Genomic DNA, 17,612 nt, shown 5'->3' with positions numbered 1-17,612 from the left:
ATTTGTATTTCTTATTAAAAAATTTATTTTCACAAAATATGAATCAACGTGTAGTAGTCAAATTAAGTAATTTAATTAAGTAGCATAAGATGGAAATGTTCAAGTATCTTAAAGTTGTACAGTTGTATTGTGCCTCTTGATATTTAATCTCTTGCACAAACAGATGTTATGGACTGAGTCATGAAACAGCTTTACAAATGTGCCTTTAATTGTATAATATTAAACTGTCTTGGTAGGACTCCCTCTTCTGTGAAAAACTCTGAAACACTCCTCTTGAGTCAGACACCAAAAGACGGAACTGGTTTTTTCAATTTTTATTTTGTAAATTATACATTGTGTGAATGTGAAATAAATATCTGGAGTGTTGGGGCTGGTGGAAGACTGTTTACTGCGTCTTCTGGGTGAAAGCCTCCAGCAGGACGGACAGCTGGCTCTGCAGGTCCTGAGCACTGGCGTCCAGCTGGGCCCTCAGCTCCTCTCCTCTCTGGGCCAGGTTCAGCTGGATCTCCTGGGTCTTCTGGCTCACCTGGGTCTCAAAGGTCTGGGTGAGGGGGACCATGCTCCTCTGGAACTCCTCCAGGCTCTTCTCCATCTTCTCCTTGATCTCCTCGGTGTAGGGCACCATCTGGGCCTGCAGCTGGGCCGCGCTCTTGGCCAGCTGCTCCCTCATCTCCTGGCTCTTCTGCAGGAGGACGACCTTCAGGGCCTGGGGGTCCATAGCCTCAGCGTAGGTGGCAGCCTCCTGCTTCAGCTCCTCCACCTGCCTCTGGAGCTGTGCCACCATCTCATTGGCAATGGGCTGCAGGCTGGTGCTCACGGTGGTCAGATCTTTCTCCAGACGAACCTTCAGCTGCTCGGCCTCCTGGGTAAACTGAGCGATGTAGTCGTGGGTCAGAGGAGCCACCTGAGCCCGCATAGCAACCATGTACTTGTTCACGGTGTCGGCACTCGCAGAGACCCTGGCACTGAGACACACAGAGAGGGAGAATACATTGTTACATTTAAACCTGTCAATGTCAAGCGAAGAGAATATATTTGTTGGTATTTCTCTAAATCACGACCCACCATTTTTATTTTTGTATTTAACCAGAGATAAAGCATTGAGATAAAATCTCATTTGCAATGCTGAGCTGGCCAAGAAGGCAGCAACGTTACACATAACACAGACATATAAAATACAGTTAAAAACACAACTAAGTAAACAAAAAGACGAAAAGCAGTCACTCCATTGAGCACATTAGGACAGTAAGGTAAACTTATTACTGCAAGAGCAGCTGGTGGTAAGGACCTCAGACAACTTCAATCTAAAACATGCTATTGAGACAAGTGCCCTCAGTTTGAGGCGTGATTGAAGGTCATTCCAAGACCAAGGACCATAATAAAAAAGACTCCTTTCCCCAGCCTCAGTCCGCACAGCAGGAACCTGGACCCGTGTCCAGGCACTGGATCTGAGGTTGTAAGAGTCTCAAACTGGAGCAAATCTGGCACATATGTACAGTGGAAGCTTTCCTAAAATGGCTTTATACATGAATAAAAACCAATGCTGCATCCTGCGCATAGTAAGTGAGGACCATCCAGTTAGGCTATACAGTTTACAATGATGCGTCCTATAGGGTGAGTTTGATATATATCGCAGTGCAGCATGGTAGAGTGAGTCAAGTTTGGCCAAAACAGTGGGACAGGCAAATCTATAGATGGTATCACCGTAGTCCAGCTGGGACAGGAATAAGCCAGAGACCAACCTTTTACGGGATGAAGTTGAAAAACAACATTTAAGTCTGTAAAGGAAGCCAAGAGTGAATTTCAATTTCTTAGTTAGAACTTCAATATGGTGTTTGAAGTTTAGATTACTGTCCAACCAAAAGCCAAGATATTTGTAGGTATCGACAAACTCAACAGAGACGCCATCAAGGGTGTCAGTGGAGAGGCAAGAGGACGCTGACTTGGGAGCAAAAAGCATTGCTTTGGTTTTCTTACTGTTCAAAAGCAGTTTGGAATCAAGAAGCGCATGCTGCAGCGTGATAACATCAGATTTTAAATGGGAAACGGCCATATCCAGAGAAGGAGCACATGAGTAGACAATAGTGTCATCAGCATACATATGATAGGTAGAAAATTGCATCTGATTACAAATATTGTTTACATATAATAAAAAGAGCAAAGGCCCCAAAATAGAGCCCTGTGGAACTCCCTTCTCTAAGGTGACAGGGTCAGAGACAGTACTACCAACCTGACGCATTGAGTACGGTCGGTTAGATAACTCTGAAACCAGCAAATGGCGTTATGACCGAAACGAGACACCAACATAACATTAGACAGAATGTGCTGATCTACACTAAGTCAATAAACAATGCAGCCAAGTTTATTACCTGGGAAAAACACCAGATGAAATCACATAAAAAGATTCCTACTTATTTCTCCTAATAAGAATTGCAATTATTAAACAAATCACAAGGATTTTGTTAATAGATGTTAACTTAATAAACTCACAATGGAAGAATCTAATAAATGAAATGTGTGAAAAACATTAGAATAAGAAACCAAATTCGTATCTTTGATAAAAGATGGGAAAATGGGAAAATAATAGAACACAAAACATTTATAATGACCAGCTGGTTGGATGTGACGATTTACGTATGAGTATTAATATTGTATCTGATATGTGTTAGCTATACCTTATAAGTAATTATCCATTTGTTTTATTTTCTCCCTTTTTCTGACATGTGGATTGTTGTGTAGTTATGTTATGTGTTTAAGTGTTTATGTTGTAATTAAGGCCTGGTAATACAAACATTTCTGAAAATGCAAATTTAAAAAATAAGTACAAAATGTAAACCTAGTTAGTTCTCAGTCTCACCTCACTTCCTGCCCCAGCTCAGACTGTCTGATCTGCTTCACAGAGTCCTCAGCAGTGAGCGTGGCTTTGGCCACGTAGTCCCAGAAAGCATCCTTCACCAGATCCAGGTCGGTTTTAGGAGTCACCTGCATCAGCACGTTGGCATTGCAAACTGGAGGAAACATCAGAATTCAGTGGAACCCTAATATTTACTCAACCAGACATTAATATTTATTTCAAAGACAAATGTACTCACCGGAGAAAAGTGCGAGAACCACAAGTACCCTCATGATTGAATTTGAATCTGTTGGATAAAGACATTTTTAAATGAGTGAAAATCTGACATTTATTTAGTAATAAAGTGTTTAAATGATGATTGGAAGCATTACCTTGCAGAGGCAGCTTGTCTCTTCTTCAGCCTGAGTGTGATGATGTTGTGCAGACGTCCAGTCAGCTCTTTTATAGCTCTACTGGAGGGTAAAGTCCTTCACTGGTTGCCCCGCTGGACAGATACTGGTCACTGCTGCCACTCCACGTCACATATTATTCATCCTGTGAAACATATTCTCAGGCATCTGTAGGAAATTGTTATGAGACTGAATCAATATGACACGCTTCAAAAACACCTCAGATAGAAAGAAAATGTAAGGAAGATTTCATTTAAACCTCAGATCATTTGATATTGGCATCTTCGGGGCAGTGCAAGGAGCTGATGTATTAACACATTATACCATCATGATGTTTAGCTAAAGTGTGTGCTTATTTATACATCAGATACGGAGGAACATTATTGTCACACGAGTCTAGAGTCTCTGGTGAATTTGAGTTCAATATTGTATCTCTTTCGGCTCCATTTTGGGTCTCTACTACCTGGGGGAAATGCTAATGCTAATTGTTCTGCTATCTTTAACAGCTAGCAGAGGTGTGTACTGGTAACAATTAGGATGACTTAAGACTGGACGGGACACAATAACAAAATAATTACAACTCAACTTGAACTCTATTACTAGGACTTGGGACTTCACTTGGACTTAAGACTCAAGAAAATCCCAAATAAAGTCCCTACACTGTATCATTTCCTGAATCACCTCAGATAAACACTATTCCTTTCCCCAGCCAGTACACTCAATACCCCATCTCCTTTGTTTGAAACTATTTGATTCGAATGATGATTCTTATGAGTTGGTCACTGTGAGTAATAGTGTCACTTGACCTTTGAAGTACTTTTAATTACTGTTTTACAGCAGTTTACACTTCTGAATATATCTACTATATATTTAACATATCATTATCCGTACACATTTAGTACATTAGATGTATGCATTTGCAATGACTGTCCAATGTATATAACTTTGCATTTTTTTTTTCTTTACATGGTATGAATTGGAACGGCTGGAACTGCCATCTCCGGATTGATGGATGGCATGATTTTTTATTTAACCTTTTCTAAACTTGAATCCAACACTGTCAGCAGCTAGATTACGGCACAACTCATACAATCTTGTGAGAAAATAAAAATGAACGTCAAGATGTTCATAAATAATAATGATGGAGTGGGAGAGTTGAAGAGGGGGATAGAGGTACAAAACAAACAAAAACAAGCATAAATCTATCTTTTTTGGAGACAAGCGTGTCATCTAAGATATTGCCAGGCCTTCTTAGAATCTGCATGGGTCATATGAAAACATGCTTATCAGTAGTTCACCTTAATGTACTCCGTGTTATCAGATTCTCAGGAGGGAATTGCTGCATAAGGAAACTTAACATTCCTCAGTACAGATAATCCCGATCAAAGTCCTGCTCACACCTCACTGACCGATAAACGTCTGACGCCAACGCATTGTCTCTAAACTGAGAGGATTTGGCTGGATCATTGTGTTGTATGCTCTGTGCTCTAAGTTATAATGAAGTCATCAACAGTATTGGCTCCACACTGTTAAATAATATTATCTTATCATTAATTGTCTCCAGAGGATGCATCCTACTGATTTCGGTAAACATAGTTACTGTCATTATTTAATTTAAACGAAGAAATGTTTTTGTTTATCAAACATTTATTTTTAATTCAACTCTCAAATGTTTGGCTCCTGTCTCCAACAACAAAGCCAAATGATTTCTTATGTAGGCCTTTTTGTCATTTTAAAGATCATAAAATAAAGCTTGTTCTCAGAGCTAGCCCACAAAATCTAAACAAATGATTATATTGATTTATTTCAAGGTTCTTGTGTGGACTCTTTAAATATAAATATATTAACAATCTTTATTGAACGTCGTTTTATTGAGGAAGTATTAATTGCGAGTTTGAAAGTATATATGTTATAATAACTGCTGCTATTATCCTAAAAGTGGGTCAATGTTTTATGTAAGCTAATTAAATGATTTGTATACATTAAATAGGATAACACTTTTTGATTTAATTTCTTTTTTCTTTTCTCCTTAAAGGTGGGGTAGGTAAGTTTAAACCGGCTCGAGATGCACTCTTTGTTATATTCCATGGAATGCTCTTAACATCCCGATAGCAATGAATATCTGAAGTGCTTTGACAAAAGATCCATAACAAAACGTCATCTGTGGAAGCCGTAGTGCTGTAAAAAGCTCGACCAATCATCTGAGCCGGCCTGGCTAAAATAACTGGATGGCCTGCCTGCCTGTCAGCCTTGCATCTGTGCACAAACGTATCTCGTGCCCTCATTGGTCATGTGCACGTTCGTGTGTGTGTTGGAGGAGGGGCTCTGTAATGAAGTCTGAAGGAAGTGGCAGATTTCTTCCGGTTGTGTATTTTCAAATTCCAGTGCACTCGAGCTGGTTTCTCCAAAGTTACCCACCCCAACTGTTATTATGTTATTTTTAATTATATATTTTTGGTGATATACAATATGTCATATTTTGTTAATATATTTTTCAAAATAAGGAAAAGAAAAATAAAAGAATACAAATTATAATAAAAAAATACAAATAATACCCAACAAATAAATACAAAACAACACAAAACTGATATAAAGAAAAATAATGAATGCTCAAAAAAACACAAACCTAGCTGTGGAATGTGTCTGCTAGATAATGAGGACAGGAGGTTTCATCACACAGTGGTGGTGTCACTGTGATGTGGAAGCAGCAGTGACAGCAGGGCACTGAGCGCTGGACTTTACTCCTCCTGCTCCTCTCTGGGACTCTGCTGCTATATATACTGATCCAGGAGCTGTGCACAACACACTCTGCATCCATCACAGCTCAGCCACAGGTGAGACACCCCCACCAGGAATATCACATTACCATATGGAAAATAAGCACTGAGAGCTAATGTTGCATGTTTCTTTTCAGCTGCAGTCATGAAGGTCCTCGTTGTGCTCGCCCTCGCTGTTTTCACAGGTGAGCAAGATGGGTTTTTTTTTTTTTTTTATTTAGCTAAAGAAAAATGGTTATTCATTCAAATTGAAATAATAATATGTTTGGATCTTGTGTTCTTCCACCAGGTTGCCATGCCAACATCGTGTGGCATAACCAGCCCAAGCCCCAGGTGGAGATGGTGAAAGATGCATTCTGGGACTACGTCGCAAAGGCAACCATGACTGCTGAGGATTCCCTGAAGCAGATCAGACAGTCCGAGCTGGGAAGTGAAGTGAAGTAAGTCTCAGAATAAAAGACCCACTAACTAACGCCTATAAGGAAAATAACACCCTTGAAAACTACTTGAATGTTTCTCCATATAACATGAAATACCTTCAAACAAATATGCAACAATCTAAGTTAAGGACCATCCTTAGTTATTAACTATTAAACAACAACTGCCTTTTTTTAAGGTAATATTTATTCCATATTTATTTATTAGCTTTTTGCCTTCTATTACAGATAATATATTGGAAAAAGGGATAGAGGGGGGACAATGTTGTGCCTTATTCCTGGTTAATATCTAAAGGAGGAACCAGAGTTTCTCATGACTTATTCCTGTGTCCCTGCAGCACCCTGATCTCTGAGAGCACCGACGCGGTCAACAAGCTCACCGACGCTCTGCGCACTCAGGTGGCCCCTCTCACCCAGGATCTCATGTCTAAGTTTACCCAGGAGGCCGAGCTGCTGAAGGCTCGTCTGGAGAAAGATCTGACCGCCGTTAGCGCCAGCCTGCAGCCCTACGCCCAGGAGCTGGTCGCTGACCTCCAGAAGCAGGTGGAGGAGCTGAAGAAGGACGCCGTCCCCTACGCTAACTCCATGGACTCCAAGGCCCTGAAGGCCGTCCTGGTGCAGAAGAGCCAGGAGCTGAGGACCCATCTGGACAAGAGCGTCGCCCAGCTGCAGGCCCAGATGGTGCCCTACACCGAGGAGATCAAGGAGAAGATGGAGCAGAGCCTGGAGGAGTTCCAGAGGAGCATGGTCCCCCTGTCCCAGAGCTTCGAGAGACAGCTGACCCAGAAAACCCAGGAGATCCAGCAGAACCTGGCCCCATACGGAGATGAGCTGAGAGCCCAGCTGGACACCGACATCCAGAACCTGAAGAAGCAGCTGGAGGCTCTGTGGAAGTCCTTCACTAAGATGACCCAGTAAATTGAATTTTATCTATACCATTATTTATGTTTTTATTTCTCTCAAACACCCTGCAACAGCACAGTAAAAAACATACTTTCCACGCTGTACTCAAGCAACAGCAAAGCATGATGGACCATGGTCACATCCCTAGAAAGCTTTTTATACGGACCATCTAACGATTCCTACCATTAACACAACTGAGGATGCTTCCCAATGTTCAAATGAATTTTAACTCGCCATCGTATGAGGCTATAACTTGGGATCATTTGGCTAGCATTAGCTCGTATGAGGCTATAACTTGGGATCATTTGGCTAGCATTAGCTCGTGTGAGGCTATCATTTGGGATCATTTGGCTAGCATTAGCTCGTATGAGGCTATAACTTGGGATCATTTGGCTAGCATTAGCTCGTATGATGCTATAACTTGGGATCATTTGGCTAGCATTAGCTCGTATGAGGCTATAACTTGGGATCATTTGGCTAGCATTAGCTCGTGTGAGGCTATCATTTGGGATCATTTGGCTAGCATTAGCTCGTATGAGGCTATAACTTGGGATCATTTGGCTAGCATTAGCTCGTATGAGGCTATAACTTGGGATCATTTGGCTAGCATTAGCTCGTATGAGGCTATAACTTGGGATCATTTGGCTAGCATTAGCTCGTATGAGGCTATAACTTGGTAGAACAGATTTATCTTCAAGTATGCTGTGCATTGCCGGAGCTGATCCAACCTCTCAGTTCTCTATTCTCAGTTTTGAAATGTTCTCTTCTACCTGATCATCAGTGTTAAATCAGTGTTGGTTTTATGGGACAGAAAAAAAAGTGCAATACCTAATTTTCTATGTTTTTATTGAAGGAAAATGCTATAATGTTACTGTTACTACTGTATGAGCTTTCATTTGTAAAACAACAATAAATAAGTTAAATGTATATTGTGTTCTAAATGTTCTTCATCAATTCAAAACTATACTGTGACACGACTCCATGCGTTAATGTTCAAAAAGCTCTTTATTTTTCTCATACTGCCTGTGCTGCAGCACCTCTTTTCACCCTCTGTCTGACACCAGAGCCCAGTCTGCTCTGATTGGTTAGCTGGCCGGCTCTGTTTTAATGGCGCATTTCCACTACAGCGTGGAGCTCGCTTTAAGTGTGCCGTGGCATGCCCGGCCCGTTTTTGGTTGCGTTTCCACTTGGCGTAGTTCCGGTTAGCGGCTACTATTTCACAGTTTTTCTGGCGTTAGTAAAAACCATGAATTAATGCTTTGACGAGTCTGCAGACAGACGGCAGGCAAAAAACCTTTTTAAATGTGTGTTTACTGAATGGAGATCGGCTAAGCTAACGCAGTATATGCTCCGACCGTCCACACTCACAACAACGGCCTACAGACATAAATAAACCAGCGACTGTATTCGCCATGACACAGGCAGTCTGTGGTTTGTACTTGTTTAACTTTTGTCTAGTTTCTGAACAGATATGAGGAGCTGTGAGCTCTGAGGGCTAACAGCTAATGGCTGATGTTGTTTTTCTGTGGTTCTCATTGAAGATGACGTCACGGCTCCGCCTACACTGCGTTACTATAGTTACTGCCCCAGCTACTAAACTGTAATGGAAACGTAGCATAAAGTGAGCCAGTCCTAACAAGGCCTAACGAGGCTTAGCCATACCGAGCGAGGCCCTGCAGTGGAAATGCGCCATTAGAGATGTCCCGCCCCTTAGCCTATCAAGTACAATGTGTTGCAGCACTAGCCAATATAATAGAATCGAATGGAATAGATGTTACAGAAGCAAACATGGAGTCCAATGGAGGTGTTTCAGCCAGGGTTGAAAAACTCCCTCTGGAGGGAACACAGGGATTTTAACCTTTGCGGACTATTAAATTCACAAAAACCTATATAACACACTACAGGAGAGGGAAACCCTAAAAGGCATAATTGGGCCACTTTGAGGAATGACATTTATGAATCAAAGATAATCTTACAAACATTTTCATGCAAATGTCATGTAACTTTCAAGATAAGAAATGTAATTTCTCTCTTATCAATTAAAAGTGTAGCTCATAAGCAGTGAAACACACACACTTGCTCAAATCAATACACAAATGCAGCTTTATTTGGTCTAGTGTAACTGACCAGTATAGCTAACTGCTAAAATGCAAACTTTAAGGACTCAGATTTGTATCTACATCTCTCCTCTACTTGAGCTCTAGTTACATCTCAGCACTGTTTTGGCAAATTATCAGACAAATACAGATATAGAGAGAACATTTTCAAAACAAAGAGTGCATCAAGCAACACAAGAGGCTCGTCTCAATTGAATATTTCATCTCCTCCTTTCCCTCACTCGCGTCCCTTCCTTGCGTCTTAGCTCCACCTCCGTAAAATGCGAGGGAGAGACACGAGGAGGAGACACGAGGACAGAGGAGTCCTCAGGTATTACTTGGGACGTCCTCGTTCACTCAAACGTCACTCTTAAACAACGTCTGTTAATGATGACATGTGCACAGCTGTACCCCCTCTCATCGGGCTTAACTGAATAACCCCTTAGAACCGGCCCATTTGTCACTGAGCTCTCTGTAAATGTGATCTATGTTATCGGCCCGTCTGAACTTTGACTTAAGTCATTTCATTCATCAAACCTGTGAACATACATTCAATAGGGTTTGAATTTTCTGAGGCCATATCATTTTCATGGAATATTTTGGTCTATTTATTTTAGTGTTGCGACTTTGCAACTTTGAAACCCAAGAAGTCACAACACAGCACATCCCGAACGGGAACTGCACTATAGTAGCCTACATATGTATACTCATGTGGTAGCCCACAATTTCCAAAAGTTTTAAATGTAATGCCTCATGCCTGTTCATATTATCATCAACACTCAGGCCAAAGGTACATTTCCACTCTAATGGCCAATACATAGTTGTATTCAGCGTAATCTGTATCAAAGGTAGATTAATGCAAGGTTTCCCATTTTATAAAAGTTGTGTAAATGTAGGCAGCGGTTGTTAAGTAAGGGATAATGTGCTGCGACGCGGTCATTATGGGGAAAAGAACCTTCATGCCGATCTAGATCCCTCCGCTTCGCGTCGGGCTCCTGATCAGCCTGTCGGTGTTCTTTTCCCCATAATCCATAATAACCAAGTCGCTGCACATTATCCCGCTTATTACATGGCCACATTCTCAACAAAGTAACGTTATGACTCCCAATATTAATTAAAATGCTTTTATGGATTTAGAAAATGATTTTATTGATTTAAAAAATAGTTGTATTGATTTCAATTGACATGCATCCGCTAAGAAAAATAGTCCGTTGTTACCGTTTGAACTAACGTAGCAAGGGCAGGAACTGCTTCGATAGCGTTTTTGAGGAGCTTTCTGATTACAGATTTGAAAACATCGCTGCTTGCTTTAAAAGTAGCACAATTCATGATGTCAAACCTTGGAAAGTATCTAGATATCCCTGCCCTGATGCCAAAGTAACTGGCAACTGTATGTTTTGCCATTTGATGTCTGTCTGGACCGCTGCGTAAAAAGGAGGGTTTCTGCCCGTTACTTCTCCGCTGTTTTCTTGTCCCTCTTGTCTTTTTCTTTTCTTCACTGGGGACTCATCAGCCACTAACCATTCCTCCAAATTACTGTGCTCTCCAAATATATTAAAATGTTAAAATACTCCATGTTGCTATCACACGACAGCGGAAAACTAAAGACAATCAGACAGTTTGCTTGCTTTTCAAACTGTTACATTTGAAAAACAGTTAGAGCGTCTCTTGTCAGTTTGAAAAGCCAACGGTAGGACCTGCTTGCGTTTTTGAGGAGCTTTTTGATTACAGATTTGAAAACATCGCTCCTTGCTTTAAAAGTAGCACAATTCATGATGTCAAACATTGGAAAGTATCTAGATATCCCTGCCCTAATGACAAAGTAACTGGCAACTGAATATGTGTCACCATTTGATGTCTATTCTGGACTGCTGCGTAAAAAGGAGGGTTTCTGCCCCGTTACTTCTCCGCTGCTTTTCATGTCCCAGTTTGAAAAGCAAACTGCATGCAGTTTGCTTTTCGGCCCAACTGTATACAGTTCAATCGACCGGACTTCTTTCTGAAGATGTGAGCGTCCTTAAAGGTGGGGTAGGTAAGTTTCAGAAACCGGCTCGAGATACACTTTTTGTTATATTCCATGGAATGCTCTTAACATCCCGATAGCAATGAATATCTTTAGTGCTTTGACAACAAATCCATAAAAAAATGTCATCTGTAGAAGCCGTGGTACTGATGGCCTACCTGCCTGTCAGCCTTCCATCGGGGCACAAATTTGTCTCGTGCTCATTGGTCATGTGCGCGTTCGTGTGTGTTGGAGGAGGGGCTCTGTAAGGAAGTGGCAGATTTTTTCCGGTTATGTATTTTCAAATTCTAGCGATCTCGAGCCGGTTTCTCAAACTTACCTACCACACCTTTAACAACGGTCAATAAGTCCTTGACAGCGGTCTGTCTGTTCGGTATTAACAACGTGTCACGTGTTCTGAATTGACCAATCAGAATCGAGTATTCAACTAAGCCATGGGTTAGGGTTAGGGTTAGGGTTAGGGTTAGGGTTAGGGTTCTTTTCCCCATAATGACCAAGTCGCTGCACATTATCCCGCTTATTACATGGCCACATTCTCAACAAAGTAACGTTATGACTCCCAATATTAAATAAAGTATATTAAATAAAGCAGACTATGAACCACACCTACTGGACAACGATATAAGAACGACCTTTGACCCTTAAGTAAAGTGAATTCTGTTTTTTTTTTATTATCTCATGATGCAGTGATTTTCAGATCAAAAATCTTTTTATTACCTTTCTACAATGCATAACCAGGACTTGTCATTTAGAAATGGAAAGCAAAATGTATGCATATCCAAATGAAACGATGGTTTGTACTGGTTATATGTACAAAGGGAAAAATAACGGAAAACACAAACAAACAATAACAACGACAAAAGTAATCCCCTCCATCAGGGGTCTCAAACTCAAGGCCCGGGGGCCAAATCTGGCCCGCGACTTCATTTTATGTGGCCCCGCAAGAGCTTGCAAACAATATAATACGGTTACATGCCGCATTACAGAAGCAGGTTGCCCATAAACTACATGTCCCACAATGCATCTCATTTTGTGACATGCGCACTGAAGAGACTTGCAATTATTTGCCCTGGACTTCTGCTTTCAGGTAGTTAATTACTAAATTATTATCCTATCCGATAATAATCAGAGGCAATAATGTAATATAATACAATATCTTATATATATATATATTATACATTTATATAGTTACAACTGGCCCTTTATGTAAATGTGGCCCGCGATGAAATTGAGCTTGACACCCCTGCCCTACATCCACTGCCAGTGAGCCTCATACACACGAATATCCACCAGAAATATTGTTAAATAACGCATGTAATACATAATGCATATTCATATTTTTTATTTTGTTGTAAGTAAACTGCACTGATCTAAAACTGATCCCACTCAATCTCTGCTCAGATTTTTGGGGTGTTCCTCATTTTTGACCTGTGACGTGGAGCCGAAATAACACACACACAGCAATAAAAGATGACAACAGCACAGTTGGAGCTGGGAACTTCGGACGCAGGTCAGCAATCTTGCTCACATTTATTGGATCGCAGTAAGTCACATGCAGTGCATAAATAGAGAGGGAGGCTCATCAGTGTCACAGACGTCACAGATCACATCACTGAGGTGAGCTCTCACACGTCTCTAACAGCAGGCTGGTCTTGTATGGGTTAATTCAGAATTTTGATTTGTTGGAACTGTTTCAAATAATTTAGTTTGAACATTTGAGTTTATTTATGTGTAAAAACTTTGAGTCACTTGAGTAAAACATCCTAAAATGTATATTCAACAGGTGAACATTTTAGCTTTTTATAACTAAACTACTCAAATGAACTAAAAAGGTTGAAATAGTTTTAAAGTGTTTATCATGTGATGTTCCAGGTGTCATCATGAGGGTGTTTGCAGTATTCCTTGGGCTGGCGGTCCTCTCAGGTGAGTTCAAATGTATTTTTAGACACACATAAAAACTAGAAAAAGGAAGAAGAAGACAATCACATGAGCAAGGAGGGAAGATAAGAAGAAAGACAAATAAAGTAAAAACAGATTGAAATGTCTATCATTTAGATCCTGTTACACTTTTGGGCTTTCATTTTGAAATCACTGTCTACTATAGAGACCACAATAAGTCTGAGATAATAAAGCCAAAAGGAGCTTTTATATTTCAAATAAGTTTCACATTCTCTTTTTACTTCTGTCTGTTCTTTAGTGGTTTCAAAAAATCTGATCAAATACGAGTCCCAATATGTATTTAACAAAATGTGGTGTGGCCTCACAGATTTGAAAATATAACCTGAAATCAAATGACTTGTACATTTTGGAATCATTGATTCAAAAAAGGTGATTTCTCCGTAATCCAATGCCAAACATCTTCCATCATGTTTTGTTTCCCCTCTAAAATAGTAAGAAGTGAATATTTAATCTTCCTTGTCTCTGTGTAACGCAGGCTGCTATGCCAGAAGTGTTCCTCAGGATGAGATGAAGAACTCCTGGGAAGTCACGGTCGAGAAGTTTAACGATTATCTCACCGACCTGAACTCAAAGGCCGACAGCATGGTGAAGGGCATCAAGAGCTCCCAGATCAACCGGGAACTGGAGTGAGTCCTTTCACGTCACACTGAAGAATTTAAGAAGAGTTATCAGAGTAATACATCTATTTATTTGCACCTTAGACCTGCCAGGGACATGTGGTTCCCTGATAAATACCTCATGTGCTATAAAGTCTACAGATCATAGTTGACCATCCGTTCAAATAAATGTTTTACATTTAGTCCAATAAAGTGAAATCTATTCACTCATCCTCGTCTACCTGGATACATCTGCAACTACAAGCAAACTGGTTCACATTAAGAGAAACAATAGCAGTATCGCTAATACTATTTAATAATGTTGAATTCATTATAATTATCGCTTAATGCAAGTGTACACTAATGAATGGTTTAACTCTTTACCTGCCTATGTAACATTAAACTGCAGCTATGTGTAATGGTTAGGGTTTGAATTCAACTGAAATGTGTTTCTATTTCCTGCGTGTTACATTTTTTCACTCCACTACAGTATTTGTGTGACTGCTTTAGTCAGTTCTCAAATTAACATTTTCCATGTGAATTCTGTCATCACTTGTCAAATATGATCCATTCCAACCCGTTAGTGAACAATGTGTTGAAATGGCTGCTACAACATTTAAACGCTGCTTATACCATGCATCAGCAATAATACTCACTTTGTAAGTACTTTAAAATCTCAGTTGATTTTAATGTTGATACTTCTATTTGTTTGCATTCATTGGAATGCAGAATTTGAAGTTGGTGGTAGTGCTACTTTTACTCAAGTAAACGATCTGACTTGTGCTCGCTAACACTGAATAGAACATGTCTGGGTCTTTTGTTCTTGTCAGATTGATTGGAGTCTGTCTGACTGGTGATAGAGCAACACACAATGTTGTTTACTCTGTGTGTGTGTGTGTGTGTGTGTGTGTGTGTGTGTGTGTGTGTGTGTGTGCGCGTGTGTGTGTGTGTGCGTGTGTGTGTGTGTGTGTGTGTGTGTGTGTGTGTGTGTGTGTGTGCGTGCGTGTGTGTGTGTGTGTGTGTGTGTGTGTGTGTGTGTGTGTGTGTGTGCGTGCGTGTGTGCGTGTGTGTGTGTGTGTGTGTGTGTGTGTGTGTGTGTGTGTGTGTGTGTGTGTGTGTGTGTGTGTGTGTTGATTTCACTTGATTTACTAAGCACAGCTCCTGTAAATGATTTCATTCCCTGTTGACTGCTAGCAATGCAATATCTAAAATAAAATAAAAATAGAACTAAAGTAGTTATATAACATACATAAGAAGTTAAAGTCAAATGTCCAATAAAAGATCATTTAAATTAATATAGAATAAAATATTCACACAAGCATTAGAAGAAAGCTGTTTGTGTTATGTTTTCATCTTGAAGTAGGCCTTGAATTGCTCTCACCTCATTCTTGACCCCATCCCTAACCTCCTCCTCCCCCCCCCTCCACCCCTCAGCTCCTTGATCTACGACAGCATGTCAGAGCTGACCCAGTACAGAGAGGACCTGAAGACCAAGCTGGGCCCCTTCACCCTGGAGGCGGCGGGGAGCCTGGGCAGAGATCTGCAGAGGACCTTCGGCAAGCTGGACTGGCACCTGCTGGAGGCCCGGGAGCAGATGAAGAAGTACAGACTGGAGCTGACGACCATGATGGAGCAGAACACCGACGACGTGAGGGTCCGGGTCTCCGCCTACAGCCGCAAGCTGAAGAAACGCCTCAACAAGGACACACAGAGCATCAAGAGGTGAGGGAGGGGCTACTTGTTTTCTAACTGTTTACACACCCCATACAACTAGATGTATACGTACATATATGCATTTACTACAAATCTGTTTATTTCAGTTTGTTTACTTGCAAAATGTTTCCTTTTTACCTTGTTTTACTTTAACTTATGCAAATGTATTTGGCATGTCTGTTGGTAACCTGAGACTTCTTATTTGAATAGCCAATGACTGCTTTTTTAATTGATGTAAATGTGATCAAATAAACAACTTGAGCTAGCTTTTATCTAAAACTAAAAGAACGTGCTTTTTCAAACAAAAATAATTATTATATATTGATTTTATATATTTAATATATATTGTACATACATAACTCGACAGAACATGATGTTTATATAAACATTTAAACCATTTTCAGTTTCATTTGTCTTAAAAGTGTACTGTTTTTAATTATACATTAATGCATAATTAGTGTATAATTATGCATTAGTGATAAACTAAATAAACTAAAGTATAGTTTATTTAGCATTAATTTAGATTTTTCTGTGAAATTGAACATATAAAGTGTATGTTAAAATATATATGTTATATATATGTTGCAGTTGAACTAAGGGACCTAATTACTGCTTCAACCCTGCACTTTATTAAGATATAATAACATTTATTTTTACAACATGCTGTTTCAATGGGATTCAATCAATGAGATAAATCCGAACTTTTGAATCTCGTGTTTAAAATAGTTGTGTCCTTTTTCTCAGAACTGTTGAAGAATTATTTGGGAATCTTCACTCCAGCACCTCCAACAACATGGAGGGCATGAAGGAGCGTTTCGACCCTTTCTTCGCTCAGGTGCGGGACAACGTCCAGGCAAAGATCAGCACCCTGGGTGACCTGTTCCACGACACCACCGAGGACATGAAGGACTGCATCGAGACCACCGCTGAAGACCTGCGCTCCACGCTGCAGGACAAGTTTGAGGAGCTGAAGAACTGGTTCCAGCCCTCCATGTGAAGCCTGTAACCAACAGGGAGAGGACCATCAGTCAAAACCACCTGCGAAAACAGCTTGAAGAGATTCATAACCAAAGATGTTCAGCTGTTATAGTACACACCACCTCCGTGTCTGAATGTGTAGTCACTGATGCCTTTCAATAAAAAACATCTGCTCACATGTGTGTAATGTATATAATAATTTACTATCCAGTCCGAAAGTTCTCTGGTCCAGATTTCCTCATTTGTTTGCAATATAAATGACTTCAACAAATAAGTGAGCGGTGGAAAAATGTCTTACTCTTGCGGATAAATATTTGGAAAGTAAAACATACACTGCAGATTGAAACATCACTGGCATCCATGATGTTTTTTTGTGCGTGTACATTTACACCCCGGTTTAAAAGGTATAGTTCTAATTTCTTTCACTTTTTGTATACAGTAAGTCCACTTGTATGGGTTTTTTCTTTCCTACAAAGCCAACATGTAACAATAATAATATAATGTGATTTAATATAATAATAATAATAATAATAATAATAAAGAATATTTAAATTATTTATTATTAATTAATGCTCCTTTTTGCCTATTTTTGCCCACAGTCATTTATTTTAAGCCACTAAGTGAATGTCTTTATGATATTGCTATGCTAGGAGACGCATTTGTCACTAGTTTACTGTGAAAGATGCTGCTTCATTCTACTGCTGTTCATAGTGTATTGTGGTGTTTCTTTTATAAATGAAACTACGATAGTGATTTTATTGATCACTTGGCTGCACTTTCAGATAACTACATGAACCCTTTTGAGAGGACTTACTGCTCACTGTTCATTTAGCTGCTGCTTACTATCAGCAAATGTTCTGTCTTGTATCTGACCCCAGGACAACAGT

General features: G+C 40.1%; 3 protein-coding genes across 3 annotated transcripts; 2 read left to right on the top strand and 1 right to left on the bottom strand.

The window, feature by feature from the left end:
- Positions 1-385: 385 nt before the first annotated feature.
- LOC117454662 (apolipoprotein A-IV-like) lies at positions 386-3,240 on the bottom strand. The gene is made up of 4 exons (XM_034093784.1): positions 3,226-3,240; positions 3,093-3,140; positions 2,858-3,008; positions 386-965 (listed from the first exon to the last, which is right to left on the bottom strand). The coding sequence occupies exons 2-4, from the start codon at positions 3,124-3,126 to the stop codon at positions 386-388; spliced, it is 765 nt and encodes a 254-aa protein (XP_033949675.1). The 5' UTR covers positions 3,127-3,140; positions 3,226-3,240.
- Positions 3,241-5,889: 2,649 nt separating this feature from the next.
- Positions 5,890-7,392, top strand: apoa4a (apolipoprotein A-IV a). The gene is made up of 4 exons (XM_034094996.1): positions 5,890-6,077; positions 6,158-6,205; positions 6,310-6,460; positions 6,796-7,392. The coding sequence occupies exons 2-4, from the start codon at positions 6,166-6,168 to the stop codon at positions 7,373-7,375; spliced, it is 771 nt and encodes a 256-aa protein (XP_033950887.1). The 5' UTR covers positions 5,890-6,077; positions 6,158-6,165; the 3' UTR covers positions 7,376-7,392.
- A 5,685-nt stretch (positions 7,393-13,077) lies between these two features.
- apoea (apolipoprotein Ea) lies at positions 13,078-16,889 on the top strand. Its single transcript, XM_034095036.2, has 5 exons — positions 13,078-13,096; positions 13,352-13,402; positions 13,914-14,064; positions 15,469-15,756; positions 16,492-16,889. The coding sequence occupies exons 2-5, from the start codon at positions 13,360-13,362 to the stop codon at positions 16,742-16,744; spliced, it is 735 nt and encodes a 244-aa protein (XP_033950927.1). The 5' UTR covers positions 13,078-13,096; positions 13,352-13,359; the 3' UTR covers positions 16,745-16,889.
- The last annotated feature ends 723 nt before the right edge of the window (positions 16,890-17,612 follow it).

Source organism: Pseudochaenichthys georgianus, chromosome 11, assembly GCF_902827115.2.
Source record: "Pseudochaenichthys georgianus chromosome 11, fPseGeo1.2, whole genome shotgun sequence".
NCBI classification, from domain to species: Eukaryota; Metazoa; Chordata; class Actinopteri; order Perciformes; family Channichthyidae; genus Pseudochaenichthys; species Pseudochaenichthys georgianus.
This window is presented reverse-complemented; position numbering and strand designations above follow the sequence as displayed.

Bases quoted from the DNA above. Each gene is read 5' to 3' on its own strand.
- LOC117454662 (XM_034093784.1), bottom strand. From the start codon at position 3,126: ATGAGGGTACTTGTGGTTCTCGCACTTTTCTCCG. The intron at 3,009-3,092 runs GTGAGTACATTT...TGTTTCCTCCAG, and splicing joins GGTTCTCGCACTTTTCTCCG to TTTGCAATGCCAACGTGCTG. The intron at 966-2,857 runs GTGAGACTGAGA...TGTGTGTCTCAG, and splicing joins GAGCTGGGGCAGGAAGTGAG to TGCCAGGGTCTCTGCGAGTG.
- apoea (XM_034095036.2), top strand. From the start codon at position 13,360: ATGAGGGTGTTTGCAGTATTCCTTGGGCTGGCGGTCCTCTCAG. The intron at 13,403-13,913 runs GTGAGTTCAAAT...TGTGTAACGCAG, and splicing joins TGGGCTGGCGGTCCTCTCAG to GCTGCTATGCCAGAAGTGTT. The intron at 14,065-15,468 runs GTGAGTCCTTTC...TCCACCCCTCAG, and splicing joins CAGATCAACCGGGAACTGGA to CTCCTTGATCTACGACAGCA.
- apoa4a (XM_034094996.1), top strand. From the start codon at position 6,166: ATGAAGGTCCTCGTTGTGCTCGCCCTCGCTGTTTTCACAG. The intron at 6,206-6,309 runs GTGAGCAAGATG...TTCTTCCACCAG, and splicing joins CGCCCTCGCTGTTTTCACAG to GTTGCCATGCCAACATCGTG. The intron at 6,461-6,795 runs GTAAGTCTCAGA...GTGTCCCTGCAG, and splicing joins GAGCTGGGAAGTGAAGTGAA to CACCCTGATCTCTGAGAGCA.